General features: G+C 48.2%; 1 protein-coding gene across 1 annotated transcript; it reads left to right on the top strand.

Annotated features, from left to right (window-relative positions):
- The first annotated feature begins 731 nt into the window (after window positions 1-731).
- Window positions 732-2581, top strand: LOC124660371. Its single transcript, XM_047198181.1, has 3 exons — window positions 732-1108; window positions 1143-1878; window positions 2089-2581. The coding sequence occupies exons 1-2, from the start codon at window positions 732-734 to the stop codon at window positions 1822-1824; spliced, it is 1059 nt and encodes a 352-aa protein (XP_047054137.1). The 3' UTR covers window positions 1825-1878; window positions 2089-2581.
- The last annotated feature ends 18662 nt before the right edge of the window (window positions 2582-21243 follow it).

Here is a 21243-nt window from a genome sequence, read left to right as displayed (position 1 = left end):
CCTTGGGGCAGCAGCGACGAGGATACTCCGGCGAGGTTGGAAGCGCTGCAGTTCTCCGACGGCTTGTCCTTCACCGGCGCGGCCTTCGCGTCCTTGCGACCTTGCTACCCCGCTCCGGCGCCCTCCACCGGCGCGACCTTGCTCCAGCCTTCCGTCGGCGAGCTCGAACCTTCCGTCGACGAGGTCGCCTGGGCAGGGGAAGGGGAAGCCTCCAGCCGCTGGGATCTCTGCGGGTAAGGGCGGAGCCACGGACAGCAGCGGCGCGCGGTCGCCGGACAGCAGCGGCACGGTCGTCGGGGAGCGCGCGGTGGCCGGACAGCAGCGGCGCGCGGTCGCCGGGGAGCAGCGGCGCGGTGGCCGGACAGCAGAGGCGCTTCAAAATACATGTACTAATTATAAAATATTTTGAAAAGACAACATACATATTAAGAAGACTAAACATACACATTGAAATACATGTACTAGATACATACGGTTCAGAAAAAAAGGTAAAACATCTTATAATTCAAAACGGACTAATATTGCAAAAAATCACTCCAAAAACAGAAAACGAAATAACACTTTTCGAATATTTGTGAAAAAATCCGATGATTCAGTGCGGCTCCCTGGGGCGGGAATCTCAAATCACTTTTTTTTTGCCAAAAAGTGTCTCTGCTTCATCATAATAATGCTAATGCCAAAGAAAAAAAAATCCCCATTCGCAGGCCGCACCCAAAGCCCACCGGAGCAGGATGAGTTCGTCTCGCCGGCGCCGCCGCCTCTCGCCGCCGCCGCAGCTGCCCGATGACGCCATCCGAGACATACTCCTCCGCACCCCGCCGGACGACCCCAGGCGCCTCGTCCGCGCCTCCCTCTGCTGCAAGCCGTGGCGAGGGATCCTCTCGGATCCGGTCTTCTGCCGCACCTACCGCGAGCTCCACCGCGGGACGCAGCCCTTGCTCGGATTCATCCACAACAAGGGCAGCGCGGCGAAGCCGCACCACTGCGTCCTGGTGCCGACCACCTCCTTCCGCCCGCCCGGCGGCACCCACCGCCGCAACTGGATCGTGCTCGACTCCCGCCACGGCCGCGTCCTCCTCTACAGCTTCCCGCCCAAGCCGGACATCCAGTTTGTCGTCTGGGACCCCATCACGGACGAGCAGTGCCGACTCGTCCTGCCCGACTTCACCCACGCGCGGCTCCTGGACCGCCACCCTGCTCTGCGCCACGGACGGCTGCGACCACGTCGACCCCTTCCTCGTCGTCTTCGCGGGCCTCGACAGGCACGCCTTCGCTTCCGTCTACTCGTCGGCCTCCGTCGACTATCCCGACACCGTCTTCGTCCACTACCCGGATGCCGCAATGGAGCAGTACCCTGGCATGGAGTTCACGAGGTTCATGGACAGCGGCCTCGGCTTCACTGTCCTACACGGGAAAACTGTCTACGTCCCTTGCAATATGAGCAACAGAATCCTCGAGTACAGCATTGCCGAAAACCGGCTGTCGGTGATCGACACCCAGTTCCACCAGTACTACCAGTGGCACGCCGTCCTCGTCGCCCGCGGTCCAAGACGACGGCGTGCTTCTGTTCGCCGGCTTGGAGGATTCAACCCTCCACGCGCGTGTGGTCAAGGGAGGCCGGCCAAGACGGCGCTGTGGAGTGGGCGCAACGCAGGGTCATCCGTCTCGACATGCTGGTGCCCCGTCCTGGCTGCTGCAGCACGCCCGACTGGGATGGCATCTCGGGTGGCCTATTGGTTGGATCCGCAGACGGCGTCATCTTCCCCAGCACACATGCTGGATCATACACCGTTGACATTACTTCGGGCCGAGTCAGGAAGTTAACCAACATGAGATTCACGGACAAAATCATCCCCTACACCAGCTTCTACACTCTAGGTACTGATAACTGATCTTGTACCTACCTGTTTCAAACACCTACAAGTAATCTATGCTTGTTCGAATAACTATCTTTTTGGCAGATTGTAAGTACTTTCTTTCAGTTAGTGACATGAAAGTATAGATATATTGTTCCTGTCCTCAAGAATTTTATTATAGAGATATTGGAAGATTTGCCATCTCATATGTGTGTGTATTCTATCTTTTCAGATCATTCTATGGGCATAAAGCACCACTGCCTTGAACATGTGAGCTCATCAACATGACTTGGCTGCCATTTTGGTGGACTTTTCTTCGTTTGTTGGTAAGATTAGGTATGGATGCAAGGTTCTGAATTCCAACTTGGTTCTGTGCATATCTTAATTCTGAAAGAAAATGTACACTTGATGGTTGGACCATACTATGATGCCAGTCAACATTTTATTGCATGCTATAACCTGTTGAAAATCGTAGATGATTGTAGTGACTACTATTAAGATATGTTCAATGTGATCTTCCTACATGTATCTATATGCAGTACTAGCTTTGCAACTGGTACATTTCAATTTTTTTGGGTACTTAACCTGACTAGATTTCTGTTTCGTTGGTCTAACCGTTCTAACATATAATATTGTTCTGAAGGTTCTGCATATGCCCTATGCATTTCTCTGTCTGAAAGAGAAATGCAGTCATGAAGGTTGAACCATCCTCTGTTAGTGGAAGTCAAAATTCCAGAGTGCTATACTTACTTGAGTCCTGGACTTGTAAAGGACTCTCTTGCTGCGTGTATCAGCCTGTATCAGCAAGACAAATGTAGGTTTTGGGTGTGCAACCAGACTATGTTTCAGATAAGCAGTACCGTTCAAGTGAGTCTGTTTGTCTGGTGTAACTGAATTAGCTGTAAGACCGTTAATTTGGTCATGGCGTCTGGTTTAATTGTTTGCAGTATGCTGTAATTGAGGCTAATTACTACCTAGACTATGATGGTGAATGATATCTAGAAACTTATTTGTTTGTTTGTTTTGATGTTCAGGCTTGCTGCGAAACTGGTTGGTGTAATCATTTTGAGGCGAAACAGTTGTAGTTCCTACTGCATATAGCTATAATTTTTTCGAACTGTATAAATAAAAAAAGGAGGAGCTCCTGCTCTATCTTTGTTCATGAATCAGTGTTGCTATGCAGCTTCTACCAGACGCATGCCCGTGTAGAAATTCAGAGAGGTTCCAACATTGCTGTTCATGAATTGGACCAATTCAGTAGGAGAAATGTCAATTGTGTATCGTGGCTTGTTGCAGGAGTGCTTGACCGAGTGTGAACTCTTTTCCTGATGATGTGCAATGTAATCTCTCCATCTTTCTAACAAAAGTTTCATTAATAAAAACGAGAACTAAATTAAATAAATATTCCTGAAAGAGTACTCAACGGCCAGCAGACCTGAAGCTGGGATGGCCATTCACTTCACCGTGCTACCAATGTTTCTATGCACATTTCCGAATCACCAGTTCACCAAGCCAGAGAGACGACCGTGATGAAACACGGCATGGTTATCGGTAAAAAGATGATACTTGCAACGTTTTATCAAAATCTTTGTTTACAAGAAAAAAAAGGTGGTGTTATTACTCCCACTATACAAGCACATAAAAAGAGGGGGGAAAAGACCACGTTTCGTCCGGAGTAAGGGTGTGCAAAAACAGGTGAAGCAAAAACAGGTGAAACCATCCAGAGTATCCCACGTTCTCGCTACCTCCTCATTCTCAGAACGACACGCGTCCTGAATGTGACGATGACAACTGCAGGTCCCATCACCTCCCAACACTTTGCGGGTCCCATGACCTCCCGACTCTCTCTGCTCCGAAGTGCCAATGAACCCCAATGGTGAAGATAGCGCCGCCCCTTCCCAACCGCGACAAATGCGAGGGAGCAGCGATTCCTTCTCCGAGCATGCCTGTCACCAACAACGTGGAGGCACCGCCTACTCCTCCTGCCCCCGCCACCAACAACAACAAGACGACGTCTCTTCCTCATCTTCTGGTCCCTGCCGCCACCAACATCGTGCCCCCAGACCTACTCACTGTAGTTTCTCACGAAACGGTAAACCATTATCATGTAAAACTATCATACGTGTATCTTGTTTATTTGGCCTACTCCAATATCTCACGAAAACATAACACTTGAAAGATCTACACCAAAACATTTCTACATAAATCTTTGACATGCAGGAGATATGATCAATGGGACGGCAAGGTGTGTTCATATATATAGCTGCACCACTCGTATGGAGTCATGAGTGTAGCTCATCAAGTTTTGGCCCCGTCTTCATGCTGTCATGCATAAGTGATTCTCGCTGCAAACTGCTTAGCCTTTTTGTTTTCAGAAGAGCGACGAAACCTGTGATCGGTTCATGTGGTTTTCTTTCCGACTCGTAATGGGCTTGATTTTTTGTACGCCATGCGTGCAACAGATGACCGATTCCAGCTCGTAGTCCATTCCGACTCGGCCTAGTTCAGCGAAGCATATATACCAGCGGGGGCACAACTCACCCATCAACGGAAGAAGGGCCTTTTGTTCATCTCTGGTCACGGAAGAACGTATTGGCAAGCACAAGTACATGGGGTGGGCGAGGAAGCTGGCGTTGCTCACGATCTCGGCCGCCGTTGTTCTGCTAGCACCGTTTTCTACTCTCTGCGACACGAGGGCCGTCGGCGGCGCCGGCCGGAGCCCGAGCCATCCTCTGCGTCCTCCGCGGTTCCACTATGAGTCCGGCTACCTCTACATCGCCGACGCTTACATGGGGCCGATGCGGGTCGGACCAGGTGGATACCTCCATATGAGGCGACAGTGCTCGCCGTGGTTGCTAACGATCTGCCCCTTGGCTTCACGGATGGAGCTGTCGTTGATCACGGGATAGGCGTTGCTTTCCTCGCGGCTGTGACACTTCACAACACCGGTCGGTGCATCCGGAGATGTAGCCATAGTAGTCAGATTATCGGAAAGCTTATATGGTCGTGAATCAGCAAAGGTTTCGGGCTGGACGGACAAACATTGGGACGCGTCTCTGCGCCACGACAGGTTGATCGCCCAGCTGAACCAGGCTTACATCAAACCATGGATTGATCACGCGTCTTGGTTTGTCGGGAGAGCTGATCGTTGATAGACTTTATAGGAGGCTTTTTGCGACAGTCTATGTGGAGCTGTATTTCTTTCTGCATATTCTTAAAGCTAACCTAAGTTGCCACAGTTGAGGTTTGTGTTTTTGCGCGCACTGTAATACTCAATGTTGGACATGTGCAATTGTTTAGTTGCAGAGGGCAAAAGAGGCAATTGTCTTGCCTTCTTCTCGGATTTATGATTTCGGATAAACCACACTGCCAAAGTTTTTGACGTGGAACATTAGGATTTCCTACCGCACATGTTTATATAAACTGAACTTTGGGGTCATCATTTTGCTGCCTAAAAAGGAAAATGCAACACAAATGCAACAACTTTGGGCATTTTCCTAGTACATATACTAAAAAGGAAAAGAATAGTTTCATGTCAGTTCTCGCTACCTCCTTCTCAGAACGATATGCGTCTTGAACGAGACCAGAAAAACTGCTGGTCCTACTACCTCTCGGCGTTATCAGCTCCGCGTCAATGAATCCCAACAGCAAAAATTGTGCAGCCGCTTCGCAGCTGCCACAACAACGAGGCTGCGCTGATTCCTCCTCCAAGCCTGCACGTCACCAACAATGTGGTGGTACGGCCTACTCCTCCTTGGCACTCCGCCAACAACAATGCGACGGTGCAGCTTCCTCCTCCAGCCCCCGCTGCCAACAACATCGCACTGTCCGGACCTACCTAGACTGTCATACGAATATCTTTTTTATTTGGCCTACTCCAATATCTCACCACCACATAACACTTCAAAGATCTACACCAAACATTTCTACAACATAAATCTTTGACATGTAGGAGAACTGATCAATGGGACGGCAAGGCGTCTTCATATATATTGCTGCAACATTCGTATCGAGTCATGAGTGTAGCACATCAAGTTTTGGCACTCTCCTCATGCTGTCATGCAGAACTAAACTCTCGGAGCTAACTGCTAAGCCTTTTATAGAGCGACGAAACCTGTGAATGGTTCACGTTCTTCTTCTTTCCGACTCGTAATAAGCGATCCATCAATAAAGCAGAGGCCATGCGTGCAACTGATGACCGATTCCATTTCGTAATCACATTCCGACTCGGCCTACTTCACCAAACCATATATACCAACGGGGGCAGAAGCGATCCATCAATAAAGCAGATGCCTTTTGTGCACCTCTGCTTACGGAAGAACGTACGTATTCTCAAGACCATGGGGTGGGCGAGGAAGCTGACGTTGCTCACGATCTCGCTGTCCTTTGTGCTGCTTGCACTGCTTTCCACTCTCGGTGGTAGCGGCGCTGGCCGGAGCCACCGTCTGCGCCCTCCGCGGTTCCACTATGAGTCCGGTTACCTCTACATCGCCGACGCTTACATGGGGCCGATGCGGGTCGGACCAGGTGGATACCTTTACATGAGGCGACAGTGCTCGCCGTGGGCGCTGACGATCTGCCCCTTGGCTTCACGGATGGAGCTGTCGTTGATCAGAGGATAGACGTTGTGTTCTTTCCTTTCCTCGCCGTTGCGACGGTTCACAATATTGGAAATATAGAACCATAGAATATTGTGTGTTGTATTGCAATGACCATGTAGGATATATATAGAGGTACAATGACGGAGAAGACTTAGACTACAAGAAGATCTAATCCTAGTCTAATCTCCGTCGTACATGTATTCTAACATCCCCCTCATTCGTAGCGGAGTGAAGCGAATGCTTGCGACCGGAGAAGTCACGCGCTCTTATCGCTTCTCTGCTGGAATTTTGGGCATTTCCTTTGGCACATAGCCCATTATCAAATTCTGAAACTCACATGCCCCATTCCAATAATTAGTGGCAACACTAGTGGAGGCTGAAGTTTAGTCCCACATTACTAGTTGGGAGGAAGTTGGAGTGGTATATAAGGTGGGCTGTTCTAGTCCTAGTAAGTGAGTGAGAAGAGAGAGAGCCCTCGCGCACTCCTCCTCCTCCGCCGCCTACCTCGTCACGACGCGACGCGACGCGGGTTGCGGGAATCTCGCCGAGCCGAGCTTATCTTTTTGCTATTTGGGAAATTAATTGTGTAATCAATTTGAGTCATTAACGGACGCGTTACTCAGCCGTTTTGCCTTCCGGTTTTTCTGGATCGTGGCTGTGCCGACTCGGACGTGGGCTGCGCCCCATGACCTTCCCGAACCGCACTATATAAGACCCTGCGCAACCCTAGCCGCCGTGACCAGACGCATACGCGACTACCTGCACCGACTGCCGGGACAGTAGGCCTCCGGAACCCTGCCTCTCGTGAACCTGTACGGGTGAGGGGCAATCAGGTTTTTGGGGAGCGCTCCGGCGCGACTACTGGCATCACGACGTCGTCATCGGATGACGAGTTCTTCCACACCGACAACTTCTTCCCGGACCTCAGTGACTTCTTCGGAACCTCAACATGGGCGAAACGCTGCTGCAACGTATGTGATCTTGTCGTTTCTCTTTCAGTTTCTTTTAGAGTTTCTTCTTCTAGTTTGTGTAGTAGATGCGATCAGTTTATCTTGTTTAGATGTGATCTGTTCATCTACCTTACTAGTCTGCATGATTAGTTTATTTGTTATTTTCATAGTCATGATTTATCAATTACTTGTACGGATTATTTCATATGGATATTTGCTTATATTTTCAAAAATCCAAAAACCTGATTTTAGGCAAATCAATTCAAGCAGCGTTGCTGCCGCTACTCGACCTCCCCTCTTTGATGGTATGCATTACAAGAGGTGGCGCACAAAGGTAGTTCTATGGTTTACAAACCTAGGCTGTTTTAGCGCCACAGATGCTAGACCTGAGGGGCCTCTCTCTGCAGAGGAGCAGGAAAAGTTTGGGAAGGTCGACGCCATGTTTAAGGTGGCCTTGTTCAACATTCTTGGGGACAACATTGTTGACCCGTACATGGCTTTCGACCATGGTAAAGATGCGTGAGATGCGCTCGAGGCCAAATTTGGGGTCTCGGACGCTGGCACTGAATTGTATGTCATGGGGCAATACTATGACTACAGGATGACTGATGAGTGCTCCGTGGTTGAGCAGGCTCATGAGATTCAGTCTCTTGCCAAAGAACTCGAGCAGTTTAAGTGTACCTTACCGGACAAATTTGTGGCCGGCGGCATTATTGCCAAGCTTCCTCCCTCGTGGAGGAACTTTGCTACTTCTCTGAAACATAAGAGACAAGAGTTTTTCGTTTCGGATCTCATTGGCTCGCTTCATGTAGAAGAGAAGGCGAGAGCAAAGGACACACGCGCTCGTAGTTTTGAGGGAGGTCCTGCTGCCAATGTGGTCAGAAGAAGAACTTCCAATCTCACAAGTCTAAGAATAAGAACAATGGAAAAGGCAAGTTTGACGTGAAGAACAAAGCCTCCAACTCAACCAACTTCAAGAGGAAGACTCCTTATAAGAAGAAAGGAACTGCCATGTTTGTGGCGCTCCTGGACATTGGGCTCCTGATTGCCCAGAACGCCATGATCGGCGTGAGAACAGCGGCAAGTCCGCAAATGTTGTTATTGGTGTTGATACTGAGATGAAGGACGTTGGGTACGGTACTTCTACTGCTGTCCTTTCAGTATGTAATTCTCCTGATTGGTGGATAGACACCGGAGCCAATACACATGTATGTTTTGATGTCTCTATGTTTTCTTCTTATCAGGTCGCAAGGACTTCTTCCGTGCTGATGGGAAACGGCTCACGTGCTTCTGTTCGTGGTGTTGGTACGGTGGATCTGAAGTTTACTTCGGGAAAGACCATCCAGCTGAAGAATGTGCAGCACGTTCCTTCCATTAATAAGAATCTCGTTAGCGGATCGCTTTTATGTCGAGATGGCTTTAAGTTGGTTTTTTAATCCAATAAAGTTGTAATTTCCAAGTGTGGACAATTTGTTGGAAAGGGTTATGTGTGCGGATGCTTGTTCCGTTTATCTTTGTCAGACTATGTACTCAAATTATTAATCACGTTTGCAATGATAGTGAGTCCGATATTTGGCATTCACGACTTTATCACATTAATTTTGGGTGCATGACGCGGCTAGCGAATATGAATACAATTCCAAAATTTGCTATTGTCAAGAAATCCAAGTGCCAAGTATGTGTGCAAGCTAAGCAACCACGTAAGTCTCACAAGACTGCAGAGGCAAGAGACTTGGCACCGCTAGAGCTTATAGATTCAGATCTTTGTGAAATGAATGGTGAATTGACAAAAGGAGGAAAAAGATACTTCATGACTTTAATTGATGACTCTACTCGATATTGTTATGTGTATCTCCTGAAATCTAAAGATGAAGCTCTTAATCACTTCAAAATCTTTAAAGCTGAAGCAGAAAACCAACTTGATCGAAAGATCAAGCGGCTAAGGTCTGATCGTGGTGGAGAGTATTTTTCCAACGATTTTGATTCTTTTTGTGCGGAACATGGTATTATCCATGAGAGGACGCCTCCCTACTCACCTCAGTCAAATGGGGTGGCCGAAAGAAATAACCGTACTCTAACTGATTTGGTTAACACCACGTTAGATACATCGGGTCTCTCCAAGGCATGGTGGGGGGAGGCGATATTGACTGCATGTCATGTCCTAAACCGTGTCCCCACAAAGAATAAAACCATTACCCCGTTTGAGGAATGAGAAAGGAAAAGGCTGAAACTCTCTTACCTATGAACTTGGGGCTGTATGGCGAAAGTTAATGTGCCGATACCCAAGAAGCGCAAGCTTGGACCAAAAACCGTGGATTGTGTTCTTCTAGGATATGCATTTCATAGCATTGGCTACAGATTTTTGATAGTAAAATCTGAGGTATCCGACATGCATGTTGGTACAATTATGGAGTCGAATGATGCGACTTTCTTTGAGGACATCTTTCCTATGAAAGAAACGTCTAGCTCATCAATTCAGGAGATGCCCGGTTCATCTACTCAGGAATTATGTCCTGAACCTACCATGGCTATAGAACACTTTGATAATCCTGTGGAGGATGGCAATGAAGCTCCCAAAAGGAGCAAGAGACAGAGGACTGCAAAGTCCTTTGGACATGACTTCATTGTGTACCTCGTGGATGACACTCCCACTTCTATTTCAGAAGCCTATGCATCTCTGGATGCTGACTACTGGAAGGAAGCTGTCCGTAGCGAGATGGATTCCATCTTAGCCAATGGAACTTGGGAAATTACTGATCATCCTTATGGGTGCAAACCTGTAGGATGTAAATGGGTGTTCAAGAAAAAGCTTAGGCCTGATGGTACTATTGAAAAGTACAAGGCACGTCTTGTGGCCAAGGGTTATACCCAGAAAGAAGGTGAAGATTTATTTGATACATACTCACCTGTTGCCAGATTGACCACCATTCGAGTGCTACTATCCTTGGCTGCCTCACATGGTCTTCTCGTTCATCAAATGGATGTTAAGACTGCCTTCCTAAATGGAGAGCTTGAAGAGGAAATTTATATGGAGCAGCCTGATGGATTTGTAGTAGATGGTCAAGAAGGAAAGGTGTGTAAATTACTGAAGTCTTTGTATGAGCTTAAGCAAGCACCTAAGCAGTGGCATGAGAAGTTTGAAAGAACTTTAACCGCTGAAGGCTTTGTTGTAAATGAAGCTGACAAGTGTGTATACTATCGCCATGGTGGGGGAGAGGGAGTTATTCTTTGTCTCTATGTCGATGACATATTGATATTCGGGACCAGCCTTACTGTGATTAAGGAGGTCAAGGAGTTCATATCTCGTTGTTTTGAGATGAAGGACTTGGGAGTAGCTGATGTGATCTTAAACATCAAGCTGCTGAAGGATGATGATGGTGGGATTACATTGCTTCAGTCCCACTATGTGGAAAAGATCCTGAGTCGCTTCGGGTATAGTGACTGCAAATCTTCTCCAACGCCTTATGATCCTAGTGTGATAATTCGTAAGAATAAAAGAGTTGCTAGAGATCAATTGCGATATTCACAGATCATTGGCTCGCTTATGTATTTAGCCAGCGCCACAAGGCCTGACATCTCCTTTGCTGTAAGTGAACTTAGCCGGTTCGTGTCTAGACCTGGAGATGTTCATTGACATCCTCTTCAAAGAGTTTTGCGCTATTTAAAAGGCAATGCGAGTTATGGCATTCACTATACTGGGTATCCAAGGGTACTTGAGGGTTATAATGATGTAAATTGGATATCTGATGCTGATGAGACTAAGGCCACAAGTGGTTATTTGTTTACACTTGGAGGTGGCGCAGTTTCCTGGAAGTCTTGCAAGCAGACCATCATTACGAGGTCAACTATGGAAGCAGAACTCACAGCATTAGACACAGCCACTGTTGAAGCAGAGTTGCTTCGTGAGCTCTTGATGGACTTACCTGTGGTTGAGAAACCAATACCCACTATTCCTATGAACTGTGATCGTCAAAGTAAACAGTTCTAAGGATAATATGAAGTCATCAAGGCATGTGAAGAGGAGACTGAAAACTGTCAGGAAAATGAGAAACTCCGGAGTTATAGCGTTGGATTATATCCATACGTCTAGAAACCTGGCAGACCCCTTCACAAAGGGAGTATCATGAAATGTGATAGAAAATGCATCGAGGGAGATGGGTATGAGACCCACACTATGAGCTGCCCACGGTGGTAACCCACTTTATGTGATCAGAGATCTCGTGAATTAGAGCTGGGAGACAAGCTGTTGGTCAGCTGGGAGGAGAGTATATATATCCCTATAGCAATTTTACCACTCCGTAAGATGCAATACTCTCCTAATCTGCATGGCAGGTTGATAATTATCTTAATGTGTCCTAAGTGGCTTATTTTAGCAGAGATGTTGTCCTGCAGAACATCTTTTGAAGAACACACTTATATGAGTCTGATTGTTAAACGTCGCAATCTATGAGAGTTGGGTGCTCTCTAGTAAACTCATGAAAGGCCCTGGAGTATGACGTATAAGCTCCAAACCGCGAGGAAGCCTCGCGGCAGCCTAGTATCGGTCTAGGTTTTGTATGAAGCTAGTGCGCAGAAAACTTGTAGTTCAAGGCATAGTCCACTATCCAAGTTGCAATCTAGTGTAATATGAAGTCTTAAGTGGAAGTTCAACTTAACAGTCTCCACGACATACCGGTATATAAAACAATGTACTGGAAACTTATTGATGAGTGCAAATGAGAGTTTGTGGGGGATTGCTGGAATTTTGGGCATTTGGCCTTTGGCCCATGGCCCATTATCAAATTCTGAAACTCACATGGCACATTCCAATAATCAGTGGCAGCACTAGTGGGGGCTGAAGTTTAGTCCCACATTGCTAGTTGGGAGGGAGTTGGAGTGGTATCTAAGGTGGGCTGTTCTAGTCCTAGTAAGTGAGTGAGAAGAGAGAGAGCCATCGCGCACTCCTCCTCCTCCGCCGCCCGCCTCGCCTCGCCACGCCACGCCACGCATCGCCTCGTCACAACACGTCACGACGCGCCGCGAGTTGCGGGAATCTTGCCGAGCCGAGCTTATCTTTTTGTTATTTGGGAAATTAATTATGTAATCAATTTTGAGTCATTAACGGACACGTTACTCAGCCGTTTTGCCTTCCGGTTTTTCTGGATCGTGGCTGTGCCGACTCGGACGTGGGCTGCGCCCCACGACCTTCCCGACCCGCACTATATAAGACCCTGCGCAACCCTAGCCGCCGTGACCAGACGCATACGCGACTACCTGTTTCCAGTTCATTGCGCCGCCGCCTTCGTCTTCCTCATTCCGTCAGTCGGCGTGCACCGACTGTCGGGATAGTAGGCCTCCGGAACCCTGCCTCTCGTGAACCTGTACGGGTGAGGGGCAATCAGGTTTTTGGGGAGCGCTCTGGCGCGACTACTGGCATCACGACGTCGTCATCGGACGACAAGTTCTTCCACACCGACAACTTCTTCCCGGACCTCAGCGACTTCTTAGGCAACATCAACATGGGCGACAACGACGCTGGTGCAAAGTATGTGATCTTGTCGTTTCTCTTTCAGTTTTTGTTAGAGTTTCTTCTTCTAGTTTGTGTGGTAGATGCGATCAGTTTATCTTGTTTAGATGTGATCTGTTCATCTACCTTATTAGTCTGCATGATTAGTTTATTTATTATTTTCGTAGTCATGATTTATCAATTACTTGTACGGATTATTTCATATGGATATTTGCTTATATTTTCAACATTCTCCTCCTTCTCATCATCAGCGTCCTCTGCTGATTCCTTCTCTTCCCTCCCGCAGTCACAGCAGGAGTGTCGTAGGCGCAAGCGACGATGCGTACGTTGTTGACTGAAGTTCTTGAGTTGCCGTAGATGTTTTGTTGATGTCGATGTCGAGGTAGCCGAGTGTGATGTAGCTATGGTTGAGGTATGGTCGATGTCTTAGTCGTTATATGTGGTCTAGCCGTATTTACCGAAGGCGCAAAAAATGCACGTTTTTGATCTTGGGATTTTAGGTTTCGTGCGGCAGCGGCAAGAATCTGCTGCGTCGGCGGGGTTTTCTATCATTTTGCGGCGGCGGGTTTTTGTCGTAGCGCGGCGGCGGCAACGGTTCTGCGGCGGCGGCGGCGGGTCTTTGTCGTAGCGCGGCGGCGGCAGCGGTTCTGTGGCGACGGCGGGGGTTTTGTGTCGTAGCACGGCGACGACAACGTTGACGAGGATGTCGAGGAAGACCATGTTGATGTAGACCTTGACGATGATGTGTTGGCGATGTAAAACTCGACATTGTTGTCGTACAGCTTAAGGTAGTTGTTCGAGTTCGTTGTAGTTCAGCCGATGCAGTGTAGATCTTGGTGTTGATGAAGTTCGTACGCAGCTTGAAAGTTACATGTATATATTGCTAGTTGACCTGGAGCTTGGAGTCGTGCATGCAGCATGGATGGATCAGACGCCTGGAGCTGGAGGCATGCACATGCATGTGCCCCATGAATCCTGGCTTGGGGAGACCGCTGTTCACGGTCACGGCCCTGCCCCACGCGCGTGGAGGCCGACGCTTCCGAGTCCTGCTGGAGCGGGCGACGTCGGCGCGGTCTCGCGCGTTGCCAAACGGGAAGCGACAGGCGCGCAGCCGCATGGTTTTGCACGCAGCGACGTCCGTGCGTGGGCAGTTCTGCCTGCTGATGATCTTGCACGTCGAGCCGGGCGATCGGGAATCCTGAAGATTTCATGCATGCGTCCTGATGCACAGATTTCTTGCCGGATTTGAGATTACCTAGATCTGGGGATTTATTTGTGGCTAATTGGATCTAATCTACAGAATTTTATGGTATCAAAGTTAAGAGGTCTCAAGTTCAAGATCCTACTCACGCAGTTTTAAAAATAAAAAGGAAAATGATTCTGCGGCCCGCACCGAATCCACGTTAAGAACTAAAATAGCCTAGACTTGAGGGGAGGTGTTGAATATAATTATGGAAAGTGCTGAGGATCCTCCGGAGGCTGCAAACCCCCCAGCCTCCGGGTCTTCCACCGTTGGATCAAATCAATTTGAACCGTTAGATCAACTTCTGTGTTCAGTTTTGTCTCAAAATCCCGCTTTTGCTTCATTGAAGCAAAAAAACGGTTCGACTAAAAAATAGAAGAAGAGCTCAGTTTTGTCTCAAAATCCCACTTTTGCTTCATTGAAGCAAAAAAGCCCCGCTTTTGCTTCATTGAAGCAAAAATAGCCCCGCTTTTGCTTCATTGAAGCAAAAAAACGGTTCGACTAAAAAATAGAAGAATAGCTCAGTTTTGTCTCAAAATCCCACTTTTGCTTCATTGAAGCAAAAAAGCCCCTCTTTTGCTTCATTGAAGCAAAAAACGGTTCGACTAAAATAAAAGAAGAGCTGCGATGATTCTTCAGACTTTATTTTGTCGCAGCAAAAAAGTCCCGCTTTTGCTTCATTGAAGCAAAAAAAATGGTTCATCTAGAAATAAATAAAATGGTTCATCTAGCAAAAAAACTCGTCGGAGACGCGTCAACTCCGGTCGGCAGCACCACCGCAGCATCAACGCCCTCTCCTTGCAATACCGCCTCCACCCGATGGTAGGGCCGTCACCTGCGGTCTGCCGACCCTGTCGCTATGCGCCACGCGGCGGCGTCCGGCTCCGGCGGTGCTCCTTTGCGGGTCCGCCCGACGCGGGTTGCGCAGCGGCCGCCGCCGGTCGACGGTCCTTTGCAGCTCCCATCGATGTCGATTGCAGGTCAGCCGGAGCCCGTTTGCAGCTTCGGTGAAGGCCGTTTGCAGCTCCGGCGCGGCGGCCGCTTACAACCCGGGCGGAGGCTGTCTGCAGCTCCCGTCAATGCCCTATTGAAGCTCCGGCGGACGCCAGTTGCAGCTCGGGCAAAGTCCATTTGCAGCTCCCGGCCATGCCGATTGCAGCCCGGTCGGAGGCCGTTTGCAGCTCCGGTGGTGGCCGCTTGCAGCCCGGGCGGAGGCTATTTGCAGCTCCCGTCGATGCCTATTGAAGCTCCAGCTGTGGCCAGTTGCAGCTCCCGGCCATGCCGAAGGCAGCTCACCCGGATGCCATTTGCAGCTCCTGGCGATGTCGTTTGCAGCTCTGGTGGAGGCCGTGGGGGAAGGAGGCGGCGGCCATCGCGGCGGACAAAGCCGACGCCGCGGAGGAAGGATGCGGCGCTGTCGAGGCTGGCCGTCGTGAGGAAAGGAGCTAGCACCGCGCTCCTGTAGAGGTTGACCGCCGCCGGGAACGGAAGCGGCGGCGCACGACCTCGCCGGATCGGTGCCGGCCCCAGTACAGAGCGCGCTCGGTGGAGGGCAGCGACGGCGAGGAAGCTCGCGGAGGTGAAGGGCCATGGCGGGGCAGCTCGCCGTGGAGGAGGGCTGGAGGCCATGGAGGATCCCCGTGGGGCGGCTCGCTCACGGAGGTGGGAGCCGACGGCGATGCGCTCGCGGAGGTGGGAGCTGGGCGGCGAGGCGCTCGCGGAGATGGGAGCCGACGGCGCTGCGCTCGTGGAGATCAAGCCGGCGGCGGGGCGCGGCCATGTCCATCCACGCAAAAAGCTCCGCAGGATTTCCAATTCCAAACAGAGATAAGGAAGGAGAGAAGATGGTGGGTCCCAGAGGACGCGTGGCGCACTGTTAAGGCGGAGGTTCGGAGCGCGCTGTTCCTCCGAGGGATAAGAAGCATTTTCCTATAATTATCTAGCCCTCCTCCATCAGATCGGTCTTTTGGTTGAACTAGCTAGCGCATGCAATTCCACATGGTATCAGACCTACAAGGTTTTATGTTCAAATCCTAGGCAACGCAGTATTTAAAATAAATATTTACGGCCTCCCTAAAAAAATTCGAAGGATACACATCTAAACCCCCGTGTGAGACCAAAAAAAAAAGGCCCACCAGCTTAGATGTGAGGGGAGGTGTTGAATATAATTGTTTAGCCCTCCTCCATCAGATCGGTCTTTTGGTTGAACGATGTGTAGTTTATCAAGAATCTGTTTTTTCGATAAAAGGAATATATTAATATGAGGAAGCCCCATTGGATGCAATAGAATTACCATTTCCTATAACTGCCTTAGGTGGTCACATCGATGCAGGATCATCAAACTTGTCCTGGGTCGAATACGAAGAAATATAATATCAAGAATAGTGCCTATTGGAAGAAAATATGTTTAATACCCTCCTACCATTGGACATGCAGACATTCTCGATCAAATATAGTCGACTTCCACACCTTCTGTACAAATTTAGCGGGTTAATGTTGTTGGTATTAATGCCTTCAACGCCCACCAATGGAGCCAGCGAAACTTATGCCGGAAAATTCCTGTGTCAACGATTAGAAAGCGCCGACTCTAATGGCGAACATTGCAAGAGACAAGAGAGTGAACTTGGACTAAGCAAAGACCAGTCAACTCTTATGTTAATTGTCAAGCAGTCCTCCCCTACACCACAAAGAAAACGCGAGACACAAGAAACGACGTCTTGAACCACCTCGGAAGGAACTAACCACCAAAACTAATCCCCGACCATATCCCCTCTTAATCATTGCCAAACAAGGCACCAACTAAACAACACAATTACAACACAAAGTCCGAACCAACCCAGGTATCACATGTAGTAGCGCACTGCAATCTACCAACTCCAGACTCCTTCCACCACAAGCCTCTTTTTCAGGGAGTGCTATTCAGCTAGCTTTATTGCTGATCAAATACACTTTCATCATTTATGAAAAGAGGCAAAATAAAGAAAGACGGATCATCATCCCAGATACAAGAACTAAAAGATTGGAAACAAAACTTTGCAAGCTCGTGTGAGGCTGGCCATAGTGCTAGTATCATAGCTAGTATCATGCACATTGGTCCCACAAAAATACTCATGTGGCAGCTAATTAAGGAGGAGAGAGGAGATTAGAATAACATAGGTAGATACTATATCATAGCGCAAACAACGAGAAAAATTAATGCTAAACAAATCTTGTACACAAATTTGCATTGAGATTCTAAAAAACAATAAATGTAGCATGACTATGATACTACTCCATGATACTACCCACTATAGAGATAATATCATGTAGTAGTATCATATGCATGATACTACTATATGATACTTACCACTATGACCAGCCTGATGCCGAATTAGCCTCCCTAGGGTAGTGCTCAAAAGAAACCTTACTGAACCCTATCGTTATAATTAATGTTCCAATCATGAAAGATCGATGCTGCAGAAGTAGTCGAGAATTCACCATCTTGCATCATTTACACCATCAACATATTATCCGATTGTACCATAAATTGGTTGCAGCCAAGATGTTGAGCTAGACATAAGCCAAGATGTTCAACTTCTGCAACAAACGGAAGTTCTTTAGTTTGAGCTCCAACGAATTTACCTATAGCCACGGATGATAACTCCAACACTTCCACATCCTTCATTAGTTACTGTAAGCAGCATCAACGTTGATCTTTACCTCCCCTTCAGGTGGACAAGTCCAGGCTTCGGGTTTTCTCTGAACGGATTCTTGTGTGCTTGCCAATAGTTAGTACCAAGGGCTTCAATGGACATGGCTGATTGTTGAGTAGTCTGAACATTTTCTCCATGAACATGTTGTCGATGCTCCCACCATATGTACCATGCCCTGTCAGAATAATCTCTGGTAGACCAACTCCCCCAAGAGGATCCCAAGCTCCTTTAATTAGTGCAGGTAATATGCTCCAATACCACAACCCCTGCTCTATCCAAGTAACAACTTCATCTATAACCGATTGAACACCCCGTTTGTCCCAATTTTTCGTTGCACGTAAGCAAGTAAACAAAGTATGCACAATATCTTTGCAACCTACTAGACAAACAAGACATCCACTATTTGTTGCAATGTTTCTGTTAGCCAGAATTTCCAAGCAGGGAATAAGACCATGAAGTGTCGGTTAAGGAGCAAATCTGCGCCGGTGAAGCGCCGTTGCCCCTTGCTGGACCAAGACAAAATTGTCTTGGATCCACCGCCCTTTGATAAATGCACTTTGGTTCTTGTCGATCAGCTCGGGCATATTTGGCGAAAGACGGGTGGCAAAAGGATTTTAGCCAACAGTTTCCCGAAGCTATGGACCAGGCTAATGCCGGAAGTCCTTCATATTTGCGCCGCATCTTTCTTGGGGACTAGGGTAATTAGGGCGTTGTTTAGGTCGTCAAAGAATTGGCCTCACCCATAGAAGACGGCATGAAGTGCATCCATGATGTCGCCCTTAACCACTTCCCAGCATGACTGAAAGAACTCCCAGGTGAATCCATCCGGCCCCGGCGACTTGTTCGCCGACATCGAATAGATTGCAGACCAAGTTTCTTCTGTGGTGAGTTGGGCCTCGAGCCCAGCTAGGTCCACCGTTGGCAATCCAAGCTCGCGAGGGTGCTGTCATGCCATCGAGCACTCGCCTTGCCGAGCAGATTGACAAAAAAAATCGTCGCTATCTCCTCCTTGGCACATTGGTCATACAGAATTAGTGCTCTAATCTTCACTTTCTTTTGTCGATGTCAGTTACCCTTGTCAGCCTGCCTCATAGATTATCTATGTCCGGCTCATCTCCCTCGGAAAAAGTAGGACGTGATCAGTGTTACCTTATCTGACGATGACCAAAGCAAATCGAATGAAGCTGAACCACGTTATGATTTTCTTATGCAAAACTTGCATGGGCCAGTTGTCTGTGTTGGAACGCAGCGTTCACTTGTCACTATAAATAGTGTGGCACGCAGCCATAAGATCGTGTATGTCTTGTCGAGTGATAGCTCAGGATGGTTGTAAAATTATTTTTTTCTTTTGTGACTGTTGCTTCACATTACTTCACTTTGATACCTCCGATGCAATTTTATTAGAAAAAAAATCCTAGAATTTTTTTTTGTGAAACACAGTACAATCAAAGACGCTCATACATACGCGCGCACACACTCACCCCTGTGAACGCATACACGCACACCCTACCCCTATGAGCACCTCCAAGAGACTGCGTTGAAGAACTGATCCGACGGGTCTTGAGATTGACGAAGTCACCACAGGCGCCTCGCTGTCGACGGGAACGTCGCCTCCCACTGAAGAATAAAATTGCAGATTGGAGCACTATGGGAACCTTCTGAAGATAATTTATCTCCTTTTGTGGATAATATTATCTTTTTTGCTGAATTTATTTTTTCTACAAGTGCGTAGGGTCATTTATTTTGTCCTCAACTAATATTTTTTGTGGACAGTAAAAGGAAAGAGGGGAGACATTTCACTATGGGACCACAAATCTCACCAGTAAGAATGGCCAGTTGAAAATGGACATATAGGAGTACAGAGTACAGACGTATGGGTGCACTGTTCTAGTAAAATAGTAGCCATGTCCAAAGTCTAAAATTCGAACCCAACACAGCCAACACAGAACACAACTGACTCATGACCCATAGTTAACGGATGAATAAGCAAACCTCATTGACCCATGAGTCACCTTTGCAACAAAAACACTGAAAGACGCATCAGTAATTACGATGGTAACTAACAAGGTCAAATAACCAACACGCTAGTACTACTTTTAATTTGGACACTGCCAGATCAAAGCCCGAGTAGATGACAGCACTCCCCCTCAGGACTCAGGAGCCGCTTTACCTTCTCGACATAGTTCTTCCACACGTTGTCATTTCCACGGTTCCTTCCGCGCTGCTCCTTCTGTGAGAATGAAAACTTTTTCTTCTCTTCTTTGTCGGGAACTCCACAAACAGATAGGCGCCTCTCCTTTAGTAACATCCCTTGTGCGTTTCCTCTTTCCATAAGACACGGCTAAAACGTCCTAGATAGTGTGATCTTTGTCAGTGGACCAAGTCCGGTTGTTGCATAAGCGCGTTCCGCTTCTCTTATATATGTAAAATCGTACTGTTCAGAACGGAATTGTATGCATGAGAGATCTGGGTAAAAGGTGTATGAGGCGGATGGTTTGTGCTGGTATATATGCACCCGTCAGGCCATCACATGTGTTTATAATAGTGTGTCTATGAGCCATAAGAGCATGATGATCGAAAATATTTACCTTTTGTAGGATGAAGGTAGAGAGAAGTTTCATGAGATATTTGAGCAAACCAAACAGCTAAGATTAGAAACGGTTAGGGCAAAGCAAGGAATTTTGACAAGGACCAGCCATCTGTCGGCCTGCTTTTAGATAGAATTAGGGAGGAGGCAGCGTTCTGGCCGAAAGCTGGAGCTGCTGGACTCAGGGCGATCATCGCAGCCACCTGGGACGTCCACTTAGTCTTGTAACAAATGTTGTAATTCAGCTCCTAGGAGGCATGTAACCCTCGTAAAATGCTCGGATGAATCGAGTTGCGCATGCTCCGGGCGGAACATTGGCTGGGGGAGATGTGGTCTCTGCCATAGTGCCATAGCAGTGCCGATTCTGTTTAATGCAATCAACAATACAACTATCAATACACTCGGATCGGACCGGAAGTGGGGTGGGAGGGAGACAAAAAACAATACGGAGTAGCGGATTTGTTTCCCCATCACTCGTCTCAGCGACTCCCTGAGCATGCATATGCCGCTGCCGCTCGGTGGCAGACCAGCTTCTCCCGGCAATTCTTGAAGCGGAGACCAATTTGAGGCGGCCGACGGACTTGCATGGCAATACGGCAGCCGCGAGAGGATATTTTCTTCCCGCGGAGATCGGTGGCGGAGTTGTGTTGGATCCCCGAGCTCCAAGCGGCAAGGAAGTTTGAGCAGGGCAAGCTGGAGCTGAGGCTGCGTGACCTGGTGCGGTGCAAGGTGAGCAGGATAGTGGTGCACGCACCGGGAGCTGATGCAACGGCGCATACCATGTGGAGCATTCGCGGCAACAGGACCG

The sequence above is a fragment of the Lolium rigidum genome, chromosome 1 (assembly GCF_022539505.1).
Source record: "Lolium rigidum isolate FL_2022 chromosome 1, APGP_CSIRO_Lrig_0.1, whole genome shotgun sequence".
Classification (NCBI taxonomy): domain Eukaryota; kingdom Viridiplantae; phylum Streptophyta; class Magnoliopsida; order Poales; family Poaceae; genus Lolium; species Lolium rigidum.
The sequence above is the reverse complement of the archived record's forward strand: the minus strand, read 5'-3'. Positions and strand labels throughout refer to the sequence as shown.

Bases quoted from the DNA above. Each gene is read 5' to 3' on its own strand.
- LOC124660371 (XM_047198181.1), top strand. From the start codon at position 732: ATGAGTTCGTCTCGCCGGCGCCGCCGCCTCTCGCCGCCGCCGCAGCTG. The intron at 1,109-1,142 runs GTTTGTCGTCTG...ACGGACGAGCAG, and splicing joins CCGCCCAAGCCGGACATCCA to TGCCGACTCGTCCTGCCCGA.